Below are 27,238 nucleotides of genomic sequence, written 5' to 3' on the forward strand. Positions count from 1 at the left end.
GTGTTCAATGGTCAATTTAGTGCCATTTGGTTACGGTCCTGTGGTTGTAAGCAATTCTGTATGCTAATATTGATACACAACCACCCCGCATAAGGATGATTCTCGGAAACTGAACCGTACCCCTTCTTTACACAATGTTGTTGCGTAGAGACGTCGTCAAAAGGAAGCATGCTCCGAATGTCACATTTTTCATAAAAACCCTTTCACACAAACACCACACCACACCCTCTGCCTGCGACACGGCGCTCTCGGTGCCATTTGTCAACAATTGTCAAACGGCATGCCACCAAGAAGAAATTCAATCCGTATTGCCCCTTCCCACCAAAACCTTCATCGCTATGACCACCGCCTTCTACCTGTGGTTGGTGCGTGCGGGAGTGCGTGTATGGTTTGCAGAGACCGAACCAAACCCAGCCCTTCTATGTTGCGCCGCCGATCGTCGTCCTACTGGTTTGGGAGCTTTTTCCTGGGCATCAGTCACGTCAGTACAAAAAATTGTATCGAGTTACACAGTTCGCGAGGGGGTCGATGAAATCAAGCAAACGGGAAAGAAAATGGGCATTTTAAAATGGGAACCATCAGATTGTAGGTAGGTGGAACGAAGCCGAGAATCCTATCAGCTGTTGTGAGGAGGTTGAGAGAAATATTTCTATCATTGTGATTGTAGGTTTCCACGTGGGTTTCCATTTACGGATGTCACACAGCTTGTTAGCACTTGGAAGGCATACTATTCTCGATAGGCTGATTATTTCTACAATTTGACACAGGTATTTAGATGCGCGGTAGAAAGAAGCATGTGAGTAACGATGTAATGGAGACCTCCTATTCAGAAGCATTACATTCCAAATTGAGCTTGAAAGGAATCAGACAATAATATTGAATAATTCATTCATCCATTTTTTTGTCGTTAACAAGATTGAGTCACTAAGAAGAAAGAAAACTATTCAAACAGGTGTGGTCAATTAACAACCTTCTGATCTGTTCCTTATTGGTCCCGTCCTGTGGAGGAACCCTTCAATAAACCAACAAGCGTAATGTTTACGTTAACCGATGGCATCTTTGTGGCTGTTTATCCAGGGAAGTCGCCACCCTAAAAAGACAAGCTTCATCAGCCGAATGATTCTATCAACACACAAATCCACAGCACCTCCACAACGCTTGACCAGCTTCATCATAAACGGCTAGCAGGATTCCCGCCCGTCATTAGAGTCCTATTTCCGATGTTCCACAAGCAGGACACATCGGTGTATCATCCTTCTCCACCATCATTTGTTTGATGAAGTCATTAAATTTTCATCGTCCTCGAGCGCTAATCACCTCCTCCGGACGGACCCCTACCACGAGCGCGCTCTTTTACCACGATTTCCACGCTCAGCTCGATTGCTCCTATCGCTTCGTCAGTGATACGTACGTCGCGTAACGTAAGAGCATCGCCTTTTTGGGGTCAACTAAACTAATTGAATGCAGTCGGGAAGGCGAGGGCCGTACAACAACACAGCGGGTGAGGGGTTGTGTTTCGTTCCCTTTTGCTGGACACATCGTGGACACAACTGGAACACCCCTCCTGAAGCGGAGCATCGCTCATTACACAGCACCGTTACATTTTCGTTCGTTCGCGCCCCTAGTTTATGATCATTCCGACGTCCTTGTGCGAGCCTTTTGTTTTCTTTCACGGGGCGAAACGGAGAGAATGACAAGAATTCGATACATTCTTAATTATGTTAGCTTGTTGGCGACGTTCCGGTGGGCCGGTTAGAAAACCAACCACGGAGACAACCTTTAAATTTAGTTAATCCTTGAAGCTTAGCGTTAGAGCGGCTTGCAGCCTATTATAATCGTTCTATCACAAGATGGGGTCTTTTATAGCAGCACGCTATTACCGCCCAACGTTTAGAATCGAATTGGCTGTTGTCCTGGCAAATGTAATAAACTAAATCGCATCATTATGATACCTTCACAGCCAGCGGACAGACTCAATTTCAAGGTGAAAGAATTCAATTACTCAGATGGACGACGTTCCAGATTGCACAACAAGAGTACTCTCCTGTTGCTTGGAAACTCCAACGTGAAGCCCACGAGATAAACGTATTCAGTCTACCGTATATGCCCCGTACTTAGATAACAGCAACGTAGGCGTCATTTTGAATGGCGACTTAGAAAATGCTTAAGGAAGGATACATTCGGTAAGGATTTGCGGTTCTATTTCTATAGATTATGTCACAGACAATAAAAAAAGGTGTATCATTTGTTATCCCTTTGTTAGTAATAATAAGGGACAAATATTCAATTAACGTTAGAATAGACTAATTTGCACAATTTTTCATAGGATTGCCCCGTGCTCTACATTGTCCGTCGTCTTTTGTATCGTGTCTTATACAAATTTGAAAATGTACAGCGTTATTAATGAGCAGCTATCGCAAAAACAGTTCAGAAACTGTAATTGAAGATTTGTTCGTACTATGAGTTTTATCCTTGAGGGACGACGTAGGGAGTAGCGATAATCGCTTTGAAATCTACAATAGCTGCTCACATTGAAGGAACAACGAAAGCGTATATAATGGAGCAACAGACCACGAAACGGAGTTGTGTAAACGTAAACCACCGCAGCTGAAACTAACGAGGAAAGCGAAGCTTCCCCGTTGTGGTTATTGGATTCAGCGAGAGTGCGTCATAGTAGCAGTCAGAATATCCGTGATGGACATTGCTCTAAGCAAAACACTGTCCATATCAACAATAAAAGAACGGTGAGCTCCTCATCGATTGAAGAGACCTCTAACTAACCTCGACAGATATCAATAGATTTTTTTTTTTTGGACAAACTTTTATCTATCTCATAAAAACATTCCGTTGCCAATACGAAGTAGTAACTGATAAACGGAGCTCAGAAAGAGTTAAAAAAATAGCAAACATTCCTTTCAATGTCAGTCATGTCTAAGGTCCCAACTGGCAATAGTTTTGAGGAATAGTTATTGTATGTAGAATACGAATGAAACTACACATATCGAACACTCACCTGATTCACATGTGGATCATCCACGTACACCTGGTAGCTGGGTACATCGTCCTGTTCTTCGTGCTGGCCGCTTGTGTCACCCGTTCCATTCAATACCTCCAAACGGGGCAGATTATCGTTCCGATCCAGCACATTCACCGTGATCGTCCGATCGACGGTTTGAGATTCAACTTTGACTGGTTTTCCATCACTCTCCATGGGTACCTGTTGCAACGTGCACCGTACACTTGCTTGCAGCGTTGGTCCTGGTGCATGCGTATCATGATCGAACGATACCTTCGTACGCAACGTACCCTCACTGGGGTGCAGCATCAGATACTCGTTGCTCCTGTTGTTGAGTGACGTTGTTGCACCAGCCAATTCATACTTGGGACGATGCTGTGGACACAGCCGGCGGTAAAACGCAGGCCCCACAGCACCGATCGTCCATCCCAGGGGTCCATTTTCCGCCACTCGGTACTGGGCCGTGTCCCAGAAGCATGCACGCTCCGGATGATGCTCGCAGAAGCTGTCCAGCGTATCTTCAGCCACCGACAGCGGGTCAATCGTGAGCGTCAGCCGGGCCGCTGGCATTACGCCGTGTGCGAACGGTGATGCAACGCTTGAGTTCACCGCAACGATTACAAACTCGGTAACGTTCGTCATGGTGTAGATGTGCGACGTTATCCACAAACCGCCGGTACGCGAGTCCACCTTCAGGTACCCGGTGTCCGGTGGACTTTCAATCGCGTAGCTGAAGTCATCGTCCGGCTCCTGGTCGATGGCGTTCGTTCGCAGTTCGCTACCGGTCGCAAGTAGCCGCAAGCTAACGATCGGTTCGTTGCGTAGGATGATGTAGGACTCCTTCGAGATGGGTAGCGTTACGCGTAGCTTCGAGATGGAAAAATAAACACCGTTCGGTGGGGAAGATGCTGTAACGAAGCGAAAAAGGAAAAAAAAGGACATGAATGAAACGATTCTCGACCCACTCAAGCATGGGACGTTAAACTAAATATTAAATCCACCCAACTAAATACAGAGAGAGAAGAGGACACCGAGTTTACGTCAAAAGCGTTCTCGTAATTTGGGTCCCAATTCCGTTTTCTGTTGAACCTTCGCACACACGCGGCTGCTGCTTGCACGCGCATAGGAGAGCGAGAGAGGATCTATATTTTATTGATTTGCCCTAGTTAGGCGGCCCTCGGATTCGCAATCAAGTGCGAAACCACCTTTAAAGATACGAATGTTTTTGTTTATTTAGGCAATACCTTCAAAACGTCAAGCAATATATTAATTACAAATATTTCTACGGCGTTTTTCCCCACAACGTACAAACGAAAAGCAACTCCCTTCAAACAAACAAAAAAAAGGGTTCCAACTTACAATTAATTGCAAGTGCGACAGACTGTAAACGTTGAAACGAGCAATTAACCTTTACAAAAGTGAGTCCGTTGTTTCGGAACCGTTTGCCTAATTTCTAGCACACTGACTGAAATGTACTTAATTACTTCGCAAAAACTTTTTCCAAACGGGCGTTTAAGAAGTTTGAAATCTGATCACCCAACAGCAAAAGCAGCAGCAGCAGCAGCTGAGTAAGCGTACTCATCAATTAGAGTACCTCATTCTTTAACCGAACTTTACGCTCGTCCAACTCTAGTTACGGTGAAGGATGAAAAGGATTCATTTTCTGCGATATGACATGATAACAAACCTGCCTCTGCTGCTGCTACTACTACTGCTAGAACCATTCCCGGCGGTGTGTCGGAAGAACCCCTTTTGTTCGCTCTAATCTTCATTAACACCTTGATCAACAGCGTCCTCCTCCTCCACGCGCATACACACAGGCTGGGAGGGCGTCAGGGTCGGATTGGGTTGGGAAATTATGCTACCAAGCGTCACGCTAATGACGGGAAGCTGGTTGTCGCCCACAAAAGGTTTACCACCACACGCTGCTCGCTACCCCCGAGGTACGACCCTGATTAGAAACTCATCATATTAGATTAGCCATTTACGAGGTCCGGTAATGAGAGAGTTTGCAGATGATTCCGTGGTTGAGGGTGGTGAGCCTGGTGGTACCACAGTAGCAACAAAACACTGGAAAAAGCTACTCATTGTTTTAGCCACAAATGAACCTTCGAAGGAAGCTAAGGTACACTAAGGATGGAACACTTTGTTTTTTTTTACGCTGCTCGTACTCGCTCCAACGTGAGGTGGGTGAGGAGTTTGATGGAAATATCAATTAGCGTTTTGCTACCCCCGGTAAAAGGCACGCCATGTTCATGCCCATCGCTGGCCTTTTTACCCAACGGCAAACACAATAGGACCAGTCACGTCAAAATGTACCATCGATGGCTCAGACGAGGCCGAGTGTTGCTGGTGATGATGGTGGTGGTATCGTCTAAGATTTCTAACCTTCCGAAGAGGAAAAATGGAGCCCAAAAAAAAAAAAGGAGGAAAGCAAATGCACATCGGTTTCGATTAGCTTTTTTCCAACGAAATCCAATACAGCTCAATGTGATCAGACATCTACCAAGAAGCACAAAGCACCGTATGCCAATATGTAATATCTATGAACGCCGCAATACAAGGTGCAAAAAGCTTATGCGCCACTAGGAAAAAACACTAATCGAAGCAAATAACGAATTAATTCATTCCACGAACAACACGTGCGTCCCCCATCCAGCTACCAATATTTATGGGATTCGAATGAAATTTCCCTACCCCTTTCGTATGACATCGTTGATCGTGAAGTCCTGCTAATGGTTTTATTTTCCGTAAAAAGTTGGTTCGCAATTTGGGAGTTAGATGGAACCGCCACAAACACACATCCTTTGCTTGCCGCCTCCTACTGTTTTTGTTGCTATCCCGCGGGGCTTACGTGAGTTCTCGACGACCACGACAACCGCACCGGACAATCATAAAACCACTCCTCCTTGCATTCGTTCAGCACCGCTACGAGGTGCAAATTTAGTACTTTGCCATTTATTTTTTGTTCGCACCCATCCAACAACACCTGTTGTGAAATGTTTCCACCGGGGAGAGGTGATTAAAAAAGTTGACCCCCTGTGTGTCTCGCTATGCAGAAAATGACAATGGACACATGAGGAGTATGTGTGTTTGTGTGTGTGTGTATTTTTCCGCTGCGCCATAAGTTGTTATTTCCGAGAAGAACTCGGCTTTTACAGAGGGAAAAAGTGTATCGTGGATATCATCCATCTGGGGATTTGTTTGCACCTACCCGCTCCGGATTCCGATTCGATATGAATCAATCACATAACAAGCGACTGATTGAATATGTGCGCCAGTTTAGGTGTGTGGGATGGCGTATCAGTTTTCCAACTTGGCTTTGCCACGCTATGCCTTCATTCCGGATGCATCCAGGTAGCGAAAAAGTGGTTGAACAAAAAAAAACTCCGGAAAAACAGTGCTTATTCAGGAAAATTTTAATTTCATTTCCTGGTTGGTGTACACCAGTTCGCGGAAGCTAACAAAAGGACACGCGTGTGTGGATGGGAAAATGCTGACGACGGGGGTTTTTTTTGCACTTTTGTTTAAAACTTGTCCATTAGTTTGTCGTATTAACTTTTTAATTTTCTCGAGTGTGTTATACCGTTTTAATTTCTGGTTTTCTACTGGAAATGCATACGATCTTTTGTTTCGGATGGTTGGAAGCAGTAGAAGAATGAAAAATGTTTTTAATGATGAACATTTCCACTTCTAGCAGTACGGCTAGATCGTCGATCGACTCCTTCTCGAATAAAACGATATCCACTTCCAGGAATAACCATTATTTTTGATTAAATGCGAGAATTGTGATTTATTATATTACTCCAGTTACAAGAACGGAAAATAGTTGACTTAAGCACTCAATGCTTTGTGCATCACTATCTTGCGGAAAAGTATAATTAAAGAAAAAGGTTTTTTTTGAAAAGTTGAGCAAATAATGAAATGTTATAGTTCCAATCCTGAAAGTCGAGAGAGAAGACCATCGCTCAGATTGAAATGATTTGAAACCCCTTTTGTTATGAATTCGAACTATTAGAGATTGCTCAGCACAAGCTCCAATTAGAGTTATCTTCTAAAATTATTTATTTTGCTTCTAAACCTATTCATATTGGACCAGGATTATTACCATCATCCCACATATTGATGCTGTTGTACCGTGTTTCAATATCTAAATGAATAAATCTTAAAACCATTCTTTAGCTACGTTGTTAACACGTTCAATGGGGATGCCTGGTGGTTGAGTTAAAACCAACGGGAAACGGAGTGCAAAGCTTACCTTCTCTAAGGATGTAGTGCAGAAGAAAAAAAACGAGATAAATAAACGAGAAACCCGATTTTACATAGCATAGGAACCCAGTTACAGGGTTCTGGCGGATTTTTATCGGTTAAAACCACATTAAGGATCTGTATGGCTTTTGAAGTGATGGAATATGCGTAAAGTCAATTAAACGCGTCTTGTCGCATAGTTCGATAGTCAGTCGCCACTATGGGGGAACGGCCCAGATGAGATTTGAATCCTGGTCCTGCCGTGTGAAGACCGGCACCGTTGTCGGATCAAACGTCCTATGAGCCGCCGGTGAGGTTAACATCCTTCCCATCATCATCATCATCATCATCATCATCATCATCATCATCATCATCATCATCATCATCATCATCATCATCATCATCATCATCATCATCATCATCATCATCATCATCATCATCATCATCATCATCATCATCATCATCATCATCATCATCATCATCATCATCATCATCATCATCATCATCATCATCATCATCATCATCATCATCATCATCATCATCATCATCATCATCATCATCATCATCATCATCATCATCATCATCATCATCATCATCATCATCATCATCATCATCATCATCATCATCATCATCATCATCATCATCATCATCATCATCATCATCATCATCATCATCATCATCATCATCATCATCATCATCATCATCATCATCATCATCATCATCATCATCATCATCATCATCTTCTTCTTCTTCTTCTTCTTCTTCTTCTTCTTCTTCTTCTTCTTCTTCTTCTTCTTCTTCTTCTTCTTCTTCTTCTTCTTCTTCTTCTTCTTCTTCTTCTTCTTCTTCTTCTTCTTCTTCTTCTTCTTCTTCTTCTTCTTCTTCTTCTTCTTCTTCTTCTTCTTCTTCTTCTTCTTCTTCTTCTTCTTCTTCTTCTTCTTCTTCTTCTTCTTCTTCTTCTCGAAAGGTTTCGGCTTGCCATTTCTGGCTTTGTGTGACTGATGTGACTTGATTTTCCCCGTAGCATTCTTCATTGAAGAAAGTCCAACCATTGCCCTCTCAAAAGCAACATTTATTAGAAGGTACTGGAGTTCCATTTCTTATGAGCTTCATGACATGTTATAAAACACACCATCAGAAAATTCGGTTCGATTCTTACTTTAATCTGAATCTTCAAAGACCTTACACAAGAACTTCTCAGATATAGGTTCAATACCATTCGATTATCATCCATATAGCCAAAGTACTCGGCATCACAGCTCCACAATTTAAAAAACACAGAAATGAATGAGAAATCGGATATCCTTCAGTAGGGAAAAGTTTTGCCTCTTGAAAATGCATCAAATTTCCGAAGAGTGGGAAGCTCAGACTCAAATAAATATTTCTTAAAATACTCCAACATTTTTAGTGGCGTGTACCTACCCACACAAAACTCAATGCTCAGCTATTTTATTTTAAACTTTATAGAACTTACTAATCGTGTTTGCTACACGCTAAAAGCCTTTAACATCTAACCATCTAACGTTACCCAGTTGCGCTAGAAGCGCGCCTTTGTACGCCCTCCTTTGTCACGGTAATTACCTTACAACTATAAATAGTGCATGTGACATCAATCTTCGCCCCCCACCACGACACGATTGTGTTAAAGGGCAACCCAAAAATGGCACAGGAAGTAACAACCCTGCGTACACAGCATGACGATCACCATCATCATCATCATCATCGTCGTCGAAGCATTACCCATCACCACCACACGATACATGTAGACCACGATTTTCCCGATAAATCTTGTTGAGCAGTACGGAGATACGCACAACAATCGTACCGAGATATGCACACATCAAGTGCAGCATCGATCGATTATCGTTATCGGGGTGGGTGGGCTGGTGGTGTGTACCGATCGGCAATGATAGGAAGGAATAATATATGGCCATCAATCACACTAACGTTCCACTGTTGCTTCTCGGCAGGTTTGTTTGTTTTGGACACGCGTCCGCGGGCAAACTCATCCACCACGGCGACGCGTCGCGTATGGTAATTCGATAATATATTTATTGATGATAACGATAATTGTCTTATCTTTAGAGGTCCAACAAACACACACACACACACACACACGCCGTGTCTCTCGATACTCTAGGGTGATGTTGATGAAGCTGCCGAATGTCTCTTTTTACCCATTTTTTACTGTTGACACGACTCTACACTTTACCCGCCGAACTTGGTACGCGTGTTATCATTTCGTGGGAGTTCCATTTTTTTCTAGGTGCGTTTGCGTCACTACTTTCAATTGCAGCACTCGTTCATGCTCGTGGTAAAGAGACAGGGGCTGGCTGGCTGGCTGTGTCCACATCAGGGCGAGTAGTGAGTGTGGTGGATGATTTTCCGGGAGAAAGAATAAAGTCGAGCGCGCTGAGAAACGCAAACACGAACCAGCTGGAGCAGAATAATGCAAGCACATTCCTTGAAAATGGTCCCCAGAAAACTTTTATTCAGTGGAACAAAAAAATGGTTTTGCACGCGCGGAAGCCGCACTGGATTCTGGAAAACACGCGTTTCAAAGAGTGAGAACGGTTTTTCACAAATGTGTAACCCTACAAAAAAAAAACAAGAATTTATTGTTGAACATAATTCAAGCTAGCCGCACGTTGGAAGTTCATCATAATTTTCAAGTTCTTCAACTTTTTGATTACGAGCATTTACTAAGCAATCATTATGTGTGGTTGCGAACACCCATCGGACAGACATACCACCTGCTACCAGAAGTCAGCAGGTCCTAGACTGCTCGCCCAAAAAAACCCGGGTTTTTAACCGATACACCAGCAGCACGGGAAAAGAAACAAATCGAATATTTTACGGTACATGGTTTACTCTAGAGATGGAAACGGCGAAAAAAAGGAAATCAAAAGAAAACAATTCATTCATAAGCAACCACCAGAGGAACGTGCTCTGTGTGCTGTTGGCGAAGCGCCTTTGAGTGAGGGATTTCGGAAATAGCTTTAAGCTAAACTCGTGCAGCTTTAATGTCGAAAGCACGCGCTCTTTCCCGAGCTCGTCAATTCAAAACACGGCCACAACAAAAAAAAAAGCATAAAATTGGGCAAATTGAATGAAACAAGCTGTAAGTGTTGCGCGGATTAGTGTAATGCTCTCGATTTTCAACGAAAAATTGTTTTCTCATCACAATTTCTTGTGAGTGGGTGGAGCTGGCAGATGAAACACTCCACGCAAAACAACACAGTGCCTTACTTTATCGCGTCAGCAATCAGTCAAGAAGGAGAAAAAACGGCTCTCAAGTGGAAATTAATGTCAAAAAATAATCCTACTTCCACGAACGGAATGGCTCGTGTATATCTGAATACATTTTTTGCTTCATTCTAATCTGGTCGCTATACAGGTAATTGGCCATTTATTAATTTCCAAACGACCGATGGCAAATTGTAATCGCAAAACTTTTTTAAAGCCTTATACATTGATAGTGGCTCGCGCTGAAGCGGGAAACGTCAAACAAATCTTCATCCATCACTTTCGCGCCTAAATTGGAGTACGACAAAAATAGCCATTTAAAGGGAATGGAAAACTCTTTGAAATCTCGTTAACACAAACTTTAGTGATTAAGGTTTTGATTGATTTCAAACATCAAACGTACAACGTACGCGCGCCCTCCCTCTGCTCAATTTATTCCATTTTATCACGTCTGGCAAAAGGCGACATTTAAACGTATATTCGTAAAAAAACGAGTCTTCCAAATTTTCGATGTCATGCAGCCGGGTAAACCTCACTGTTTGCCATTAACTTTTGGTTTGCTTTATGTGGTCGTTCAGACACAATGCGAACCGAAAGCAACAGCTACGCCGTGCGTGGGATTTAAATATTTATTCCAATTTGTGTTTTTTGTGGGCATCGTTTATGACAATTTGGTGAAAAATGCAATATCCCCTTGCTGTAAGGGAGATCAAGTCCTGATCCGAAAAAAAAACAATTCGACTCGTTTGTTATTTAGACAGTCTGATCCGGGGTCGGTGGAGCGATTTGATTGCCCCGCAACTATATGTCTTTGAAGATTTGACCCGGTCACTCTAGTCGGTATATACTAAAACTATAGTATAAAACTATACTAAAACATATAGGAAATAATGATGGCTAATTCTTCATGATGAAGTATTAGTTTCTTGTCCTAACTTGTGGAGGGCTATATTTAAATAAGGAGTATTTCAATGACCAATTTATAAATTTTGAAATATAAATTTTACATGGGTTTATACCAAACTCTAAAGCAAATTATTCTTCATCTTCTTGCCTTAACGACCTGTCAGGATGAGCTGGTCACATAATGACTTGCAAGCAGTGAAGGATCAAGCCACTTGGCAGTCCCGAGCTGCACGAAAGATGGAGGGCTTTTCCACATCGAATCTGCTGACCTTCGTGGCCCTGTAAATATTCGAGTTTTGCAGGACCGCACAGTGGCTTACAGGATAATCTGCTTATGTTAAACCCTTGCAAGTTCGGCGCCCTAAGCATCTGTTTAGTTTGCTTGAATCATGATCTTGTCCTGTTTGCTAGACTTCCATATACCATCACAAATCTTGTTAAATAGTCTTTGTTAGGAGATAGAGTCAAGTCAATTCTAGCGATTGAGAGCAATCAATGGACCACCTCAAAATTATCTTAAATATGTGACAAACAAATTTCATTGAAATGGATTGGATTATACAAATCTAATTGAAAATCGAATTTTCCATTATGGGTATTGTTTGTGACAGAAGTTCTTAATACTGTCTAGGACCGTTGTGTGCTAATGCAGTATCCCGGCCTTACTGACAGACTCATCAACGCCATCACTCCACCTCAATTTGAACCTATGATATCTTCTCTTTCCATGTGGACGATCTAAAGATACTAAACGAGCTGGGTTGTCCTGTGCTATTCTCATGACATGGTCAGCCTACCGAAGTAAGGTGAGTTTTATTTCGCTTCACTAGAGTAAGGTCATTATAGGCTGCTCTGCTTCACTCTTAGGTGCTACCAAACTTATTTCAGGGGATGCTCGTCTAAAACGCGACTGAGAGGTTTTCATCCGTCTCAGAGGCGTATATAAGAACTGAGAGCAAACAATTTTCTACACAGCTTCTCCTTGAATTTAAATTAGGAGTTTTATTTTTTACATTTGTAGTACAAGCAGTGGCGCTGAAATGAACTTAGATGAGCTATTTAATTCGTAGCTTTCGCTCGAAAATGCTCTTGTCTTAAGACCTTGAGTTGAAGCTATAATATGATACTACAAGACACCACATAAGGCAAGACTTGTTGAGGACATCAATCAAAAATCAAATATTTTACGTAGTCTGCAGCAAAAATATAAGACAATATGAACACTAAATAATTTTGATGACCCTGCCTCGTAACATTACCCAAATCTTTAGCTTTAAATTAAAAACACCGTTCGTGTAAGAGAGATAAGCTCAAAATCTACCCAAAGGATAAAAAAAAATCTTTCAGCCAAACATTTGAAGACTTTACAAATCTCTTCACCTAACTGTATCAAACAATACTTTTATGTACCCCGTTTAGACATTCAGCGAATTTGTCAACGGTACATATGTGATCAAATCAGGGTAAACATTTATCAACATTTTAAGTCACCACTCCACCCCAGACGGCGGCAGTCTGAAGTGTACCCGCAACCGCAAGCGAGCAAAACAAAAGAGCAGACATAAATCGTCAAAAACTGCCAACGATGCTAAATCCGCCAATGTTAATGAATTTCAGGGTCGTTCCGCATAAATTGATTGGCTCGGGGAGGGAAGCAAGCAACGACTGCAAATTGATGATTACAACGTTTTTCTTCCCGAACCGATATGAAAAGGAAGAAGGTGCGGATTGTTGTGCCGCCCAAAACCAAAACATTCTTCTTCACATTCATTCTACACATATTTGGGAAACGATTAAAATTTATTTCCATTAATTAGTTCAACAAACGCCATATACTCCAGTGTCTCCTCGCATGCTTCCCGTTTCGTTGTAGGGTGTTTGCGAATGTTTGCCAGCACCGAACCCAAAAACCTCAATTTTGTTTGATTTTGTCACTTGGCGCGTGAAATTGAGACGAAGTCGTTGTCGATGTTAATAATCAATCTCTCTCTCGGCCTCACCCACCAAGTCCCTGCTCGTCTCCTCATGCCCAAAGGGCACTCGCCCGAGAGCAGTATGTAATCGCACAGGATGATCTCCGCGTTGAAAATGCTGAAGTGGTCGTTGGATGATGATTGGTTAGTAACTGGCTCATGTAAACACAACAACCAAGCTGGATTCCCATCCGAGGGAACCCCCTTAAGGGCCAACGAGCAGCCATGGGAGAGAGCGAAAGCTTTCGAGAGGTTCCAACAGCAAGCCGGCAGCAAAACCGAACCACCCACGTCGTCGTCGTCGGCGTCGTCGACGGACCGGTTGAACAACGGGAAGTACTTGACAGCATCGTCCGAACTCCGTTCGCCACCTCCGCCCTACGCGTTCTTCTTTCTTGCCCAAAAAATCACGTCGGCGATCAGAGGAAAAATAACTTCACTTTCAAAAGCGAATTTCCTTTCGAAGGAAGGCATCACACCACCCGACGCACGCTATGGGTGTTCCACCGAAGGTATCGGTGTTCGCACAAACTGGAGTGTGTCCTTCGCGAAAGATACACTGTCCGCAGGCGGCGTTCAGGGTGAGAAAGGACAAACCTCAGCAATCGAACCTGCGGGCGGGGCAAAATTGATGTGATTTATATGCCAAACCGGCCGTTTACCACCATCAGATTTTTGTTTACTCATCATCGAACTTCTCTCATGGGTCTCCTCCCCCGTTTATCGCGCACTCATCACTGCGAGATGATGATGGATTTCGTGGAATTGGTTTGCGCGCTGCTCATGGGCATGCGATTTGTTTGCCATATTTTTTTTTATTGTTTTTTTCGAGCGCCCTTTTTGCCAAACAACCGGGAGCGAGCGCTCACTCTGGGTTGGAGGGCGGCTTTCTTCTTGCCATCCCGATCCCGATTAAGAAAGGCGCACCATTTCGAACCCGAGTGCGGTCGAAACACTTACGCATGGTGATGAAGCAGCTGAGCAGCAAGTGCCGGAGAGAGTGGCCCGCCTTTCGCGTTAGATTGTTTTTCGTCGTCTTTTGGTAACGGCCTGCAGGGAAGGTTTTGAATGCGTGCTAAGCCGTTCTAATCGTTTCAACCAACAGGAAAAAGGAAGTACTGCTACTGATATTAAGGCGAGCGGTTTTTTTTTTTGCGTTGATGTGTTTGATTTGGTGATAATTTATCACTTTTTTTTAAGAAAGTGAAATTGGGCAGTGCAAATGTAAAATTTGTTGAGAATGACGAATTTGTTTTTTGACACGCCAGAAGAAGTTGAGGAACACGCAAGAAGTTGTTAAATGTGTATAAAATTCATTTCAGGGTTAATCATATCATATAAAAAGCGTTTCAATATCTCAAACATTAATATCATATAGCAGGATTTTTTTTAAATAAATTTGAAACGTTATATGCTAAAGAATTACACCTAAAGTCCTCCTGCAGCTGATACGAGATAATGATTGGTCGTCTAGACCTTGCCTGTTGGCGTACCTTTGAGAGAACAAACGTTTCATGAATCTAGCACACAAACCCAGACCGAATCTCGTTGCACAATCCAATGATAGTTTTTAAGACATCAGCCATTTGCAACTAATTGGCATGGATTAATCTGGGACTAAACATAAGCCTATAACAAAAAGTCTTCGTTGGCTCTATAACTTAAAGAGGTCTAGGTCTGCCATTTCCGGTTACGACGTACGGCGAGACGATCCCGACGGGTCTAGATTCAGTAAACCCCCAAAAACTTCCCGGCAGACAATAGTTACAACATTCCATTCCTTTGCCGGTCGGATCAAAAAAACTCGAGGGCCAGCCCGCAAGCTGTATGTTTGACATGTCTGGTCTGAATATTCAAGGAATTTCAGACACTGTACAGTTACCAACATGAACACTGGATGCTGTTTAAAATCCAAAACCAAAGAGAGAGCCAAAACAATACTGTTGAAGTTTAGTAGGCCAGCATGATCTAACCAGTTGTTAACCCGAGAAGAAAACTGTTGAAACTCTTACTTAATTCTGTAACATAAACTTAACAAAATACCTGTTAAATCATCCACATATTTAAAGTCTACAAAGCCCTATCCGTTGTTTATCCCTGGAGATTGATGGTGCCCTACATTGGAAAAGTACTTCCGTTTTCCTAGAAGGTCCTAACCCCATCCAGGCCATCGCCATGAACCAAACAAAAAGGAAGAAAAAGAAACATCCAACACGTCCGGGATTTTATTTTCTTCTGCTTAATAACAGCTAAAAATTGACAACCACAGAATCGAGAAAATAATCAACCGTGGTACACAACCTTGGACGTACATTTGTTGCTGAATGAATCCGGACGGCGGCCCCCTGGTGAAAGGTTTTCCCGTACGCAACTCAAGAAAACAGTGTCCGCCCTGGTTCTGCGTACGGCAAAACATATCAAGCAAAGTTCCGGATCGTTTTTTGTTTGCCATTTTTCTATATACGCGCTGCGTGCAGACGGAGTTCCCCGACGTTCACTGACAAGGGTCATGGTTTTGGGGGTGGAAAACATCCCCGAGAGTAGCATCATCACCATCACACCCACCGGCGGGAACTTTTCTTTGCTCTCATGGGCGAGATGGTTTTTCTTTTGCAACTAATCGAATGAGGCACAATCGAGAATGCTTTAGCGTGTGTGTGTGTGTGTGTATGTGTAACAGATGCCGGACCCGGACCGGACCTAGCGAAAAAGACGCATTTAATCAAAAGTGCTTCTGTGCTTAAAACGCCGAGAGCGAATGGAATATAATCCTTTTGTGGAAGAGCAAAAGAAGGAAAAACAAGGTTAGAAACATCCCGAAAGCTGGCTGGCGGCTGCGTCATCCTTTATCGCGCAACGGCACCACCATCGGCAGGATGCAAACCGTTCTGGACGTGAGCCAAAATGGCTAAGCGTATTTTCCTCCCGTTCTTGCAAGGCGCGTTGCGACAAATCTGACAAAATCTGACTCATCACCGGATGCAGAAGCCGTGAATCTGTGCGATTGTGTATCTTTGCTGTGCACACACACACACACAAAGAAAAACTCTAAGAGGCCAGGTTCAATCAACTCGGGGAAAAAGTAATTTATGCACCTTCGTCTGAACGCAACCAGTGTCCTAAATACACAATAAAGAGCAATGGATAGAAAGAAAAGCCGTGCGAAAGGGAACCGAGCTAAAAGGGTTTTGTAAAGGTAGAATGTAACGTCCACAATTTATAAACCTTACACGCTTGACTTTACGTGGCCAGATTTGATCTGCTCCATTTTTGTTCAGAATAGTTAAAGTAAAGTTAACTAGATATTGAAATAAAATACTTTTAATAGACAAAAAACGACCTTGAAAAGCATAAAAAGGCGAGCCAGAAACCAAATTAAATTGATTTTCTCTTCACATTCAATCAAACACCGAAAACATCAATCATGGATCATCAATCATCAATCATTTTAAACGATTAGAAGTGCCGAGATAAATTCAATGCGCAGTCTAACGAGAAATGACACCATTTACGCGATTTATAGAAAAGGTAATACACATTGGGCTCATACTTAAATTATTTTTTTCTTAAAACCATCAAAGTTACACGCCTTTCTAGTACTTTTAAGTACAGATGCCTTTCACGGCAGCTACAGCCTGATGATGATGACTCAGAGTAAGCAATGGTTTGGGTTGTGATTTGCTATAAACCGTATTTGTTTCCGGACGGCGTTGATAAAAAGTGTTGTAGTACTATCATGCTCCACTTCCTTTGAATGGTAGAAATGTAGATAAAAGGAGTTACATTTGCTTAACTCCCAAACCACTATCCAAAAGCTGGGTAACCCCCGTATCAAACAGTATGGGAATCCCAAGCTGCATGCAAATCTCTATATAACCGGATATGAGTTGTGTGGTAAGTAACAGATAGTAGAAGCTTGATTTCTCAGAATTCTTTAGAAAATAAATTGAAAATTTAATAACCTAGTAGAACTAGTAGAAGCTGCTTATCCGAAGGGACCTAACCTATCCGGAGCCGAACAGACGATCCAACTACGGGTAACTACAGTCATGGAAGCTAGAAAGGGTGGGACAGGACCTTCCTAGGTTTTGTAATGCCAAAGAAGAAGTAAAAGTTAATTATTTACAGAAATTATAGATTGAAATTCAAGACAGAGATTGTCAAAATAAGGAAAAAACTATCAAATATGAATCCAGAACACCTGATAGGTATGTTGTGAAGAAAGTCATATGACCCTTCATTACTTTTTTGTTACTCGTTGTGTTGTGTCTTCCTCTTAATTGTTTTTTGTAGTGCCACGGGTGATCCTTTGACGGAGCAACAGCATCCGGGGCCAAAGTCGACACTGTCGTATTCTTTATCTTTGCCTAGCCTTGATAGAGAGAGTTCGGCCTGGCTGGCGTTGGGTTCGGAGGTGATCGGCGGGTCCAACCTTGTGATGGAATTCGCCGATAATTTCTGAGCTCGGTGCTGGCCTGGTCGAGCTTGGACTATCACTGCTGCACCAAAAATTCAATAGAAAGCAATAGACCCAGACCAAATCATCATCGGACAACTACACTGCAATCGCCACATACCCACAACTGAGCAGGCCCAGGATAAGGCAAAATAACAGGGAGGAAATGCCTTGCTAATTTATATGAACTTATCATCGTCAACACACGCGGTGTTGTCAATACGGCCGTGAAGCTATCTTACTAGAAATATAAATAAAATAAATACTAAGATAAAGCAAAAAGTAATAAAAAGGAAAGAAAAACCTTAACACAAAAAAACGAACACAAAGAGTTGACACTGTTATATGTTGAGAGTTTATAAAGATGGATGGAAAAGAGATGAAAATTGAAGAATAGAATTGAAAAGCAGAGAACTTTTATCTACTGTTCTCCAAAAGGAAAGTAAATCGATTAAACATGAATCTTATACGTATGTTTTTGCAGATCCTGAGAAACAAATTGTTGTACAATTCAATTTATATATAATATAAATAAAAAGACATATAATGAAAGGATAGTGAAAAAGAGATGAGAAACTAACATAAAACAAGTAAACGAACAAAACAAAAAACAAAATGGAATCCTTAATGAAAGTATAGAGGGAAAATATATTTAAACGACTGTCACCAACAATCTTTCAATATTCAATATTAGTTTTCACCGTAATGGTAATGCCCTCTCGTTGAGAAAATGGCGGTCAACACCACCATACCCATCCCCATAGCAAAAGAAAAAAAAATGAAAGAAAGACTCAATATCGAAACGTTTGCTTAAACCCCTTTTTCACCAGAATTTAATCGTTTCCATCGAATGGGTGGGATAATCAAACAGTTGTCAAGTCGATCTCTTCTACTTCACTAGCGTACATCACACCGCCAGGATAAACCATTATTGCAAGTCCAACCCAAAAAGATAAAAAGGCGACTAAGTCGTTGCTGGTGGTGGGTGCTACATTCCTGCACGCTTTACTTCCACATCGAAATTCCTCAAACGAAAAGTCAACGGCGAATCGAAATACCCTACAGCAGCAACTCAATTCAACTTGCTCGAAAAAAAAGCTTGTAAAAAGGACATCCATTTCACACAATGTGCTAAAATGTGTTTGACAGGGTGCACAACAGTCACCCGGCCGGGCGTTGAGGCTACCGCGGTTCGGACGGTCCGGCGGTCGCGGTTGAGCAGAGAAAGTTTTAGCTTTAATTTCACTTTTCGATTCGTTTCGATACGAATTTGATCCGTATTTTCGTCCCTGTCGAGTGCGCCATACAAAAAGCACGGTTCAGACGGACAAAGTTTACAGTTTTCAGCAGCAGCAATAATTGTGTGGAAAGATCTTCTTGCTTTCGAGCAAGGAAGAAGGACATCGCCTGCGATACTTAAAGTGCGAAAAAACTTTCACCAATAAAATTCGTTTCTAATCTTTTGCTTGCAAGTGATACGACGGGGAAAGAAGTAGTTAAAAGAATTATTTCAACAACGGAATCGCATCCGTTTGCCGACGTTTCTAGCCAGTTCTTTTCCTGGTGGATCAATTTACCAGTGGTTCGGTTCGAATATCGCCAAACTGGACGAGAGAAGAAGTCGACCATATACCCGGTGGTAAACAGTTTGGCGAGTTTGGTTTATTGTTACGCATCCGTTTTATTGAATCAGGATCATCTTCGTCATCCATTCAGCGAACCGGCAATAATCAAATCAATCCGTAGCCAAGGGTAGCTCAATCATTCACAGAGAGTATTAGCGTGGAGGGTTAGGGGCTACGGAAGCTGTCAACTTAATTTATGTGGAACATTTTCCACCCAAAAATTCGTTATGATAACGAAGGATCAGTTGTATCATAAAAAATGCACAAATAAAATTATAACTTTCCGGCTAATTTTAAAGCAAGCGAGCGACCGTTTAAACCCACCAGCGAACGACACTTGTGACAACACTTATTGCCGCCGGAAGTTCAACCATCCGCCGAAATAGCAATGGAAAGCACACAGCCGCAAGACTGTTAAAATTCACATCATTACCCCGTGAAACCATCTCTCTCCCTTTCTCTCCCTTTTTCTCCTCACACTAAATTAGCTATTGAAAATTCATAAAGATATGCCCCTTGCTGACTCCACAACCAACGCAAAAAAAGGAAGGACGAATCGTCATTACTCACCTCGTGTCGATGGAAGCGAGCACATGGTACCGCAAAGAGTCGCCGCCAGCAGCACAAACGTAGGCAGTAGCATCTTCGATCGGCGCTGTCTTCGGAATGGCCGCTGAGCTGTCGACAATTGTTTCCGACCGAGCAAACCGTTGCCCTGCTCGCAAGCTTCGCCAAGGATGAAATGTCTTAGCAACGGCATGATACGGTCCCGTCTTCGCGTCTGGTCGGTAGAATTGTTTTCGGACGGATGCGAGATCGACTCTACACCCGAACAGACAGTCACCAACACCACACTCTTCTTCTCCTCGTTTGGTTTTATTTGTGTTCCCTCCTCCTGCTGCCGAGGTACGTGGTAGTCTATATAATTTAACACCGAGTTTGGTATGTGTTCCTATGTTCTAGCAGATGATAATTTTCCTGCGAGGTTCACTTCCAGCTTCCTGCACTGTGCGAACTGGGTTTGTACTGTGCAGCATGACATCGGTGTGGTAAGAATGTCTCATACCGGATGCTCGCTACGGGACGGGAAATCATCAAGCAATTATGGCCGCACACGTCATACTTTTACGATGCATTCGAACTGTGTGTACGAATTGCTGCTGGACTTGGGCCACCACCCACCACCCACGGCGAGATACGTACGCAACCCCGCTTATCAGCCACAACACCGAAGGGATATGGAACTGTCGTACGTTATTAACACACGTTCCGTGTGGACTGGTTGTTGTGTTGGATGTTTCCTGCTTCCTCGCTAATTCGTTTCACACAGCGAAGAAGAAAGGCTATGAACTGGCCGCACTATCTACAAAGATAACGACCCACAGGAAAGCTTCATTCATCCTTTGAGTGCGCTTACACTTCTCGACTTAAATTGCATCCCCCAAATCGATTACTTGCACAATCGGGCAAACGTCGAATGAGCTGATACGATTAAATCTTGGCGGTACGACTTCTTGGCACGAGACACACGTTGATGATGCTGGACTAATGTTTCTTCTTGTCTCTATCGCACCCCCCACGCTCGCACACACACACGATGGTCGGTTTGATTCTGTCCAATTTAAAAACCATTCAAACTGACAGATCTTGTCCTCCTCCTCTAGCGGACGTCGGAGGGATCGCCTGGAACTTTCAATGACTTTGTTCTTCCGCCTGTTGCGCATCCGATTCTTGGCCCTGTTTGTCTTTCCGTTGTCTTTGATGACTACCAGAGCACGGTGTGCTGGGTGAGAGATAATTCACCCAACTGGCGCCTCACCGAGTGTGCTTTCTCCTGTGGTCGATGGTGATGTCGATGATGATGATGATGATGCTGCTGCTGGAGACCACCGTAGGACCTGCAATGATAAGCGGAGATTTGGTATTTGTTAAATTTGTTCGAAGCTATATTTGCACAGTGTGGCAAGAAGTGATGGACGATGATGATAGCCTCTGATGATGTCTTCTTCGATTATTAGTACGGAACCAGAAGGACCAGAAGCAATTTAAAGCACAATGCACAGCGAGCGAGTGAAGATTGTGTGACATTCGCAGCTGAAGAGAGTCAAGTCCATCTTCAATGTCGTAACTTTCCTATCAATTATGATTTCTCGGCTCTTGAACTTGAGATTGGTCGTACCATGGCAGGAGTAATTTATTTTATGATGGTGCCCTAACGCGAGAATCGAATCGTATCGAGACTTCAATGTTCAGCCTAATTAAAAATTATTCGAAGAAATTTGATCGATGTGTGGCTTTTCGCTTGATGTATCATGTCGTACTAGATTTTCTCTGGGACTTTCAAGGAAGAGGATCAATTATTCATGCAATTTTTAATAATTGCAATTCGCCATTTAGAAAAATAATTATTCCAATGAATGTAAAACGTAATTCGGGTTAAGCTGTACAACATAGCATTTTGTATAACAATTCCCGTGTTGTTTAAGATCTTCTTCTACGTATGGACAAATACTCTCTCCTCTCTTAGACAACAGGAAAGCAACCAAAAAGCCACTATAGCCACTTCACTTCAGCTTCTGGTACACTCTTCAGTCTTACAGGCTGTTGGATCGCTTGAACCTAGCCCTCTATTAATTTTCTAGCTTTTTTTCAGTTAGAAGAAGATGTAGCAAACGTCTAATTAAATAGAACTATAATACTGGTCAGGAAGTGCCTCACCATCTACTGCAACTTTACATAGGGAAAGGGCTAATAACAATGTACATAGACATCGTATAATTTTGGATTAACATAAAAAACATTATGGACTACAGCAAAGTCAAACTTCTAGAACCTAAGATCAAATCGATCGTTATGTTAAATCATTCAAGATAATTTCATCTGTTTGATTCTACTCTCTTCCATATTTCGTGTTGTACAATTCTTTTACAATAAAAATAAAAAAAGCTACAATGCGCCATTAAACGGAAGGAATGATAATCTAAGAAGCATGCAACATCTGGAAAATATGTCAGGTGGCGTCCGCAGTTTCGCACTTGACTGGATTAACCTTTATCCCACAGATGTGTTGAAACTTGTTAAATGAAACTGTTGCAGCGCTGAGCTGTATTATTTTCTTTTCATTCTTTCCTTATTTGCGTTTAATCCCACAGTAAGCGGTATCATCTGTTGCTTTCTTCAACTTTTCAACTTTGGAAAGGAGTTTCGTTGCGCGAGCCATGCCAACCTGTTACCATCATTGCCGCTCTGTCGTAGTGTTCCTTACTGTAACGACTCCTACACGACCTGAATACATTTGTGCAAGTGATTTTCTGTGTTGCAATTGTTTCCTTTTTGAAGATTTTTCATATAAAACTGTTCCTTTTAAGGCACATTACTTTGAACATCCATTTGGTCAGGATGTTTCGGTTTTTTTCAGATAATAAAATTTGATGAACAGATTCATTATTAAACTATTAAAATTATTCTGTAACCGAAAGCACAATTGCAATAAAAATATCTCAATAATTGTGCTTTTTGCATACAATGATTCTTGAAAAACTCTTGTGAATGAATCACCCAACATAGGGAGGTTCGCACACGCTTCTCAAGCCCGTACTTTGCACCTGCCGCAAAGTACCGACACTTGTTATCGTGACTCCTACGATGCAAAGAACGCGTCAAAGTGATCTTCGACACCGGCAACAACAATCCAGCCACCTAGTGTTGCTAATGTTGATGGACGTTCCTACCGGAGGTTTGGAAAGTGGGAACATACCCCGATAGGAGGTAAAGATAAGCAACCAGAAAGTATACCGACAAGGACGCTGGCTGTTGGGCACACAGGTGGGCTGATAAGAAACTGGAAGAGATACGATACATCCAGTGGCCCATGGGCTCGACCGGCCCATTCATTCGTGACGTCAGCAACCGTCTGCCGAAAACAAAAGGACGCTGAAGAATATATAAACCGCGTGTTATCTGTTCTTAAGGCACGGCAGCATTCATTCACCCTCTCTGCCAGCGGCCTCATTCAGTTTGAATCGCAATTGCGGGATAGGGAACCCGGGGCTAGATAAGAAAACGACGGGGTAGGTAACGTTAGGTGTCAAATATCAGGTGGTAGTGACCTTTGCCCACAAAACCGTGCTGTGTTACTGAAAGTTAATGCAAAACGTGACGAAAGTGAGCGAGCACCGCGGAACCTTATCGCGCTGGCAATAACCATCCAATGTGGCGTAGGCCGAGATTTCTAGCATTATCTATCAGGGAGTATCAGTGCTACAGATGAAATGCAAAAATTTGGATTTATACTTAGGGAGTTAAAAAAAAAGTTTATCAAATTTCCCGTAAGTGCCACAAGACCATTTAAATTAAATTGATTCCATCGAAATTAGGTTTGAACGGGGGAACTCTAATAAAAATGCTATTTGCAGGACGACTAATAATATTGGAATCAATTTGTGTTAACTAACCTTCTCCACACTTACCAGTTAATTTGATGCTCAAACTCTTATTCTGCCAAATCACTCAATGAAATTGCCCCCACCCTCATCACTTTCCCCACGCTTCCACGTTCTGCTTCCGATTCATTCAAAATCAACTTCAACTAATACTAACGCACAGAGGCTACAGCCACCTCGCCTACAAAGGACATCCGCCTACCGTGCGAGGACGATTCCGAAAACACACATCACACACTTGCGTAGGATACAGACACACATACACACACGCGGATTTCTGCCGATTCTACGTCTTTACCTTACTTGCCTACAAAATACGGTCGAATACACTTGGAGCGCGTCTCCGGGTAGTGGCTTCGCTCGTTTGCAAATTTCGACACAACGCTCGTTTTATTCTTGTTGTTGCTTTTTCTCACTTCTTCCCCTGTTTTCGCCCTCGGTTTGTTATTCAAACTGTCAAAGAAGCACACAAAGCCGAGTGGGGACCGATTTTGACAACAGCTCAGCGCCTACTGGTAGTAACAAAATTCGAATCATAAATTCTATACGCCACGCACCTATCTCGGAGCCGCGGAATGCAATACACTAAATTAAACTTAACCACAAAATAACGCGACGCATCGAGACGCACAACAAAATGGGGAATTCGTTGGGCCTTTCCTTGCTGTGGACGCCACACGCCGTAGTATTTTCGTAACGGATGCGCCTTCTCTTCTATTCAAATTGGTATCATCATCTTCAGAATAAACACAATTTCTTCACTGTTTTACGTAGATCACATGTTCGACAAAGAAAAGAAAAAAAAACCCATAGCACAAAAAAACATTCAGCAAAAACACTTGTTATGATAATTTTGAAATCAGCCGACAGAAGGTTCCTTTCGCAGGTTTGCTATTCCGTGACTGTGTATCACCGTACCGATACGCGTTCACACAACACACTGAGCACGACGACGACGGCAGGATTGTGTTATGTTCAACCATTTGGAAAACGGCTTCAGATATGTGTGGTCGGGTCGCGCGCGAATCCTGGAAAACCGTCGTTCGATGGACACATCCGTACGCTATCACTGATAAAACTATTGTGCTCCGGTACTGTGGTGTGCGTGCAGCGTGAAGCCATCGTCGACGACGAACGAAATTCTCTCGCTCGAATAGCGTCCATTTTCTCTTTCTTACACATGTGCGCAATCTCTCCTCTCGCTCTATCACACACACTCTTTTGGCGATTCTCTCGGCAGGTAATACAAAAGCAGGAGCACAATACGTGTGCGTGCGTGTGAGTTTGTGGGTTTGAGCAGATATGTTGGGTAGCGTTTACGTGGAAAGGGGTGTGAGAGCGGGAGGCATGAAGAGAAAATGCGATCACAACAGAACGCAAAACGAAGCGCAAGCCCTGAATGATGCCGGGTAAGGGAAACAGGGGCGCAAAGAGGTCCATAAGCGAAGTTTGTTAATTTAGTATTAAGCTTTATGTTTTTAAACAAGGATTAAAACGCAAAACAATAGGATAAAGTCTGAATAGCTGGCCCCCCACACTCACGGGCACTCATTTTTACAAGTGAGTTACGCAAAAGTGTAAGTTTTTCAGACTTTTTACTATAATTATTTATTTATTTATTATTTATAATTATTATAAATTATTATTACAACCATTTTTAACACTTTTGCTTAACTTTATACCTTAATTTAATTAATAAAGTTACCTCAGTAGCAAAAAGTGAGCGCCGTGAGTGGGGGGCATCTATTCAGACTTTAGCCAAACAATATAACTTTTGCATGTGATTTAATGGCTGTAAAATGCTTTATTGCTTCCTTTCTCATTGTTTTATTCTTTTTAATCTTCTGTATTAACTTACATTATTGTCCGGCATCCGTTTCTAGGTGTTGAAACTTGGTCCAGGAACACATTCCTCCATCCACGGATTCAACCGATCTTCAACAGGTTCGATTCCATTTTATCCAACCAAAGTGCTCATTGTGTCCGTCAACACTGAATACTGCTGATGGAGCATTGAGCCTGGCGTTCTCAACATGTGCTTTTCAACGATGGTCACCGTCAGAATTAGCAGCTCCTTGTCACCTTCCACATACGCCGAAACAGTCCTTATCACACGCTGCTTTAATTAGGCTAGAGCTTTGGCATCAGCATCGCCATTGGAAGTATGTGGAGCACATAGTAGACAAGCTTCTTCCGATCAATACGCCACTGGATTTCGCTGCTCAGAAAGTGAGAAATAACGATCGTGACAAAGTATTAGGAACTGCTATAACTGCTATAACCGCCATCTTAGGAAATTTAACCGCAATGTAAAGTTGTCATCGATGGCAAAATTTTCCTTCTGATGAACTCTTGGTCTTACGTTTTTATAGAAGGAATCTGTAGCTATCCGTAGTCTTACGTTCTGAGCTGGCTGCATCGACTTCCAAATTAAAGCAAACGTTTTTTTAGATTTTAGAAATTGAGCTCACTAACTTGTTTATGCACGAGGAATATAGGTAGAAGGACAAACAAAAAGTCTTTGACTTCATGACTATCACAGGGAGGATCGAAATCTTAAGTAAGGTCAGGTAAGCTCAGAAGAGTGCCGCCTTACAGCCTGGACCATAAAGACGTCTCGACATTAATCGGTTGTGGCAATTATATCCTTCGCCGACTTCTGGAACTCCGAAAGTCGACATATGCTCATGTGACAGGTCTTAATTCTATAAACCCATTCAATGAAAGAAATCTGCAAGATTGTCCTACGATAAAAAAATGTCAGAATGGTACAGCAACATAGCATTAGTGGCATTCCTGTTACAAATAAAGATTTTAATTTCCCGACAATACTCATTTATAATTTTACAACAGCAGACCTAATTTACATGGATGACAGTGACATTACCCAATTCCGTAGCCCGATATCGCCGACCCTCAGACTGCCCAACACATTGTGTAATGCCGTCGTAGGATGCGTCACAGCAAGAACGTCACACGGCAACACCTCGTTGAAGTCGACGGCTCAATGTCCTCCGGTCTGGCGTGGTCTGACCGCCACCGCAGCACGTCCAGCGCCGATCGCAGCGCGCTCCGACGCGACGTGATCAGGTTGGAATGCTTAATTAAACACACACTACGCACCACCCCATTACCCTAGGGAAGGAGCAGGGCCTCCAATGACGTTCGATGACCGCGATACATGTGTTTGGTTGGGGATGTTCCCTCCCCACGGTGGGGGGTGAGCAATATTTCGGGTCTAAACGTTTTATTTCGTACCGCGGTTAAAATTAATCGAGTATAAATATGGCAATCGCAGCTAGCAAAAGACACAGTTCACATTCAGC

At 42.6% G+C, this 27,238-nt stretch overlaps 1 protein-coding gene across 3 annotated transcripts in view; it reads right to left on the reverse strand.

Moving 5' to 3' along the window:
• LOC118513511 overlaps positions 1-24,993 on the reverse strand; it is a 36,046-nt gene extending 11,053 nt beyond the window's left edge. Inside the window, exons 1-4 of one of the 3 annotated variants that reach the window (XM_036059367.1) lie at positions 24,831-24,993; positions 23,940-24,424; positions 20,041-21,368; positions 3,014-3,924 (exon numbers count right to left, since the gene is read on the reverse strand). In XM_036059367.1, coding sequence (XP_035915260.1) covers positions 3,014-3,924; positions 20,041-20,230 — 1,101 coding nt within the window. In that variant the 5' untranslated portion in view covers positions 20,231-21,368; positions 23,940-24,424; positions 24,831-24,993. Of the gene's footprint in view, positions 1-3,013; positions 3,925-20,040; positions 21,369-23,924 lie in introns of all 3 variants that reach the window. The other 2 variants (XM_036059365.1, XM_036059366.1) reach the window with 2 other exon arrangements.
• Positions 24,994-27,238: the final 2,245 nt, after the last annotated feature.

The sequence above is a fragment of the Anopheles stephensi genome, chromosome 3, assembly GCF_013141755.1.
Source record: "Anopheles stephensi strain Indian chromosome 3, UCI_ANSTEP_V1.0, whole genome shotgun sequence".
NCBI lineage: Eukaryota > Metazoa > Arthropoda > Insecta > Diptera > Culicidae > Anopheles > Anopheles stephensi.